Raw genomic sequence first — 2,796 nt, 5'->3', positions numbered from 1 at the left:
AAATAAGAAAGATGTTTAGGGGCGTAGAACTTTGCGTGTTGAAGAGAAAGATCTGCTTGTTATTTGATGTATAATTATACTACGTAAGAATCTTATTTAGGTAGTGGCGAAAACTCAAAGGTACCCAATTGTAGCTGTGGATTCCCTCTTGTCTATATATAATAGACTACAACAAGTCAGGCATTTGACCTTTAACCGCCAATCAGTTAATACAACTACCTTCAGAAGCGAGCTGCAGCCACATATATGCGCAGCTCATGTAGCTAACAGTGTACCTTGTTCAATTAGCTCAAACCCCAGAACAAGAAACATCAAGCCATCATGTGGTTGAAAAACCAGCCACACCTTCACAGCCTCCTGGGCATCCTTGTTCTCTTCATCCTTGTTTCCACAGCATCTGCTGCAAACCGTGGGTCTGACATTCTCGACAAGGGCCGCAACATCACCGACGGCGACACCCTTGTTTCGGCTGATGGGTCATTCACCCTGGGCTTCTTCCCTCCCGGGGTGCTTGCCAAGAGATACCTCGGTATATGGTTCTCCGTGTCCGAGGACGCCATCTGTTGGGTAGCCAACAGAGACCGTCCTCTCACTGACGCTCGTGGGGCGCTGGTGATTAGTGACACGGGAAGCCTTTTCTTGCTCGATAGCTTCGGCCAGGTTGTGTGGTCTTCAAACACGACAGGCGCTGCCTCCACGATGCTGCAACTGCATAATTCAGGCAACCTTGTCCTGAGCGATGGGAGTGCCAATGGTGCTGCCATATGGCAGTCATTTGACCACCCATCAAACACCTTGCTTCCCAGCATGAAGATTGGCAAGAACCTATGGACCAGGGAAGAGTGGTACCTTACGTCGTGGGCTTCGGCCAATGACCCTGCCACAGGGAAGTTTTGCTACATTACTGACGGAGAAGGTGTGCCACAAAACATACTCTTGGATGGTGACAAAATGATCTACCGGTCAGGACCATGGAATGGCCTACGGTTCAGCGGTGTCACGGAGATGACCTCGTATTCTGACAAGTTTGCTTACCAGTTGACAAGCAGCTCAAGTGAGGTAACCTACAGCTATGTTTCCAAGGCTGAAGCCTCCTTCTCGCGTCTACTTCTGACTGATGACGGAGTATACCAACGCCTGGTATGGGACCCAACCAGCCGGTTGTGGAAGATCTTCTTCCAAGCGCCGAGGGACATCTGCGACCACTATGGCCGGTGTGGGGCATTTGGTCTGTGCAACGCCAATGCTCCATCAACGTCGTTCTGCAGCTGTGTGCAGGGGTTCAGCCCGACATCTCAAGTGCAGTGGAAGATGAGGGACACCTCCAACGGTTGCCGCCGAAAGATGGTACTGGACTGTGGCAATGGAATGTCCAGTACCACGGACGGTTTCGTGGTGATAGACGGAGTGAAGCTTCCCAACACGCACAATGTATCGGTGGATGCTAGCATCACGTTGGAGGAGTGCAAGGCGAGGTGCCTGGCCAACTGCTCTTGTCTGGCGTATGCGCCGTTGGATCTCAAAGGAGGAGGCGCTGGAACTGGCTGCATCATCTGGACAGAGGACCTCATGGATCTCCGGTATGTAGATGGAGGGCAAATCCTTTATCTCAGATCCACCAAGTCAGAATTAGGTATGTTATATTGTTTCACTTTCTAGATCATTAGCAATGTATAGTTTGCATTTTAAGATTTTTGGTGATGCTAATTTACTGTTGTTCCTGAGATGCACACCTCATGGATGCCCCTCCTTACCCATTTCCAACATCTACCATTTTAGCTTCCCAATAGGAAAGTTTAGAGTTTAGGATTTCAACCAAACAAAGCTATACAACTGCAGTCGTAGATATGTCAACATTCAATTAATCAAGGAATGTGATGGCACAGATGGCTACTGGCTAGTTCAAAGAGCATACTGTACCGACCAATGTAGCATCACAACGCCTACCAGGATTTGAGTCCTAAGCTTAGAACCAAGGCCATGCAACCAGTTAGAAAATATGTTAGGATCACTGCAAGGAAGGTACCAGTTAGATGGCACCAACATCTAATACTGTGTTTCTAGTTTTTTTTAGAAGATTTATGCCTTTGCGCAAATACCAAAGGAAAGTTTAACATTTAAGCTAATTTAAGTTTCAAAATTTTATTGTTCATAATAGATGGGCCATCTGTATCCATGTTCCCAACCGGTATCGTTATCGGTGTATCCGTAGCCTTGATCATCATTCTGGTTCTCCTTGCCTTTTGGGTTATTATCACCAGGAGACGACATCGCATGCAAAGGGTATTAGGTAAGTTCTTAATTATATTAAATTATTAATCGCATTTGTATTTCTTCTTTTACTATTCCGAATGAGAGAAGTAGACTCACAAGCCTAACTATTTTCCAGTACACAATGGTCTGAGGGTGACAGGGGGTTCTGATAGCCATTCTCCGAATCCCGCTTCGCCCATGACGTCCGTCCCTACAATTGATCTCCATACTATAATAGAGGCTACAGGAAGTTTCTCCGATGCAAATAAAGTTGTTGAAGAAGGATTTAGTGTTGTCTACAAGGTGTTGATTTTTTTTCTTATCCATATGAACTGACATTTTTCCCACGTTGACTACACAATACACAAGGAGATAATAGAATCAGACAATCCAATGGCACCCTTCAGTAATTAATTGCATGCTGCAAATATCTGCTGGATCTACACTGTAACATATTACTGTATAATCAACAGGGGCAACTACCTGGTGGTACAATGGTTGCTGTAAAGAGGCTCAAACAGTCTCTTCTTACTGATAAAGGCA

General features: G+C 45.9%; 1 protein-coding gene across 1 annotated transcript in view; it reads left to right on the top strand.

Annotated features, from left to right (window-relative positions):
• Positions 1–321: 321 nt before the first annotated feature.
• LOC119361372 (S-locus-specific glycoprotein BS29-2-like) overlaps positions 322–2,796 on the top strand; it is a 6,288-nt gene continuing 3,813 nt past the window's right edge. The window contains exons 1-4 of the mRNA XM_037626614.1: positions 322–1,633; positions 2,159–2,290; positions 2,390–2,556; positions 2,727–2,756. Coding sequence (XP_037482511.1) covers positions 322–1,633; positions 2,159–2,290; positions 2,390–2,556; positions 2,727–2,756 — 1,641 coding nt within the window. The remainder of the gene's footprint in view (positions 1,634–2,158; positions 2,291–2,389; positions 2,557–2,726; positions 2,757–2,796) is intronic.

Source organism: Triticum dicoccoides, chromosome 2B (genome assembly GCF_002162155.2).
Source record: "Triticum dicoccoides isolate Atlit2015 ecotype Zavitan chromosome 2B, WEW_v2.0, whole genome shotgun sequence".
Lineage (NCBI taxonomy): Eukaryota > Viridiplantae > Streptophyta > Magnoliopsida > Poales > Poaceae > Triticum > Triticum dicoccoides.
The sequence above is the reverse complement of the archived record's forward strand: the minus strand, read 5'-3'. Positions and strand labels throughout refer to the sequence as shown.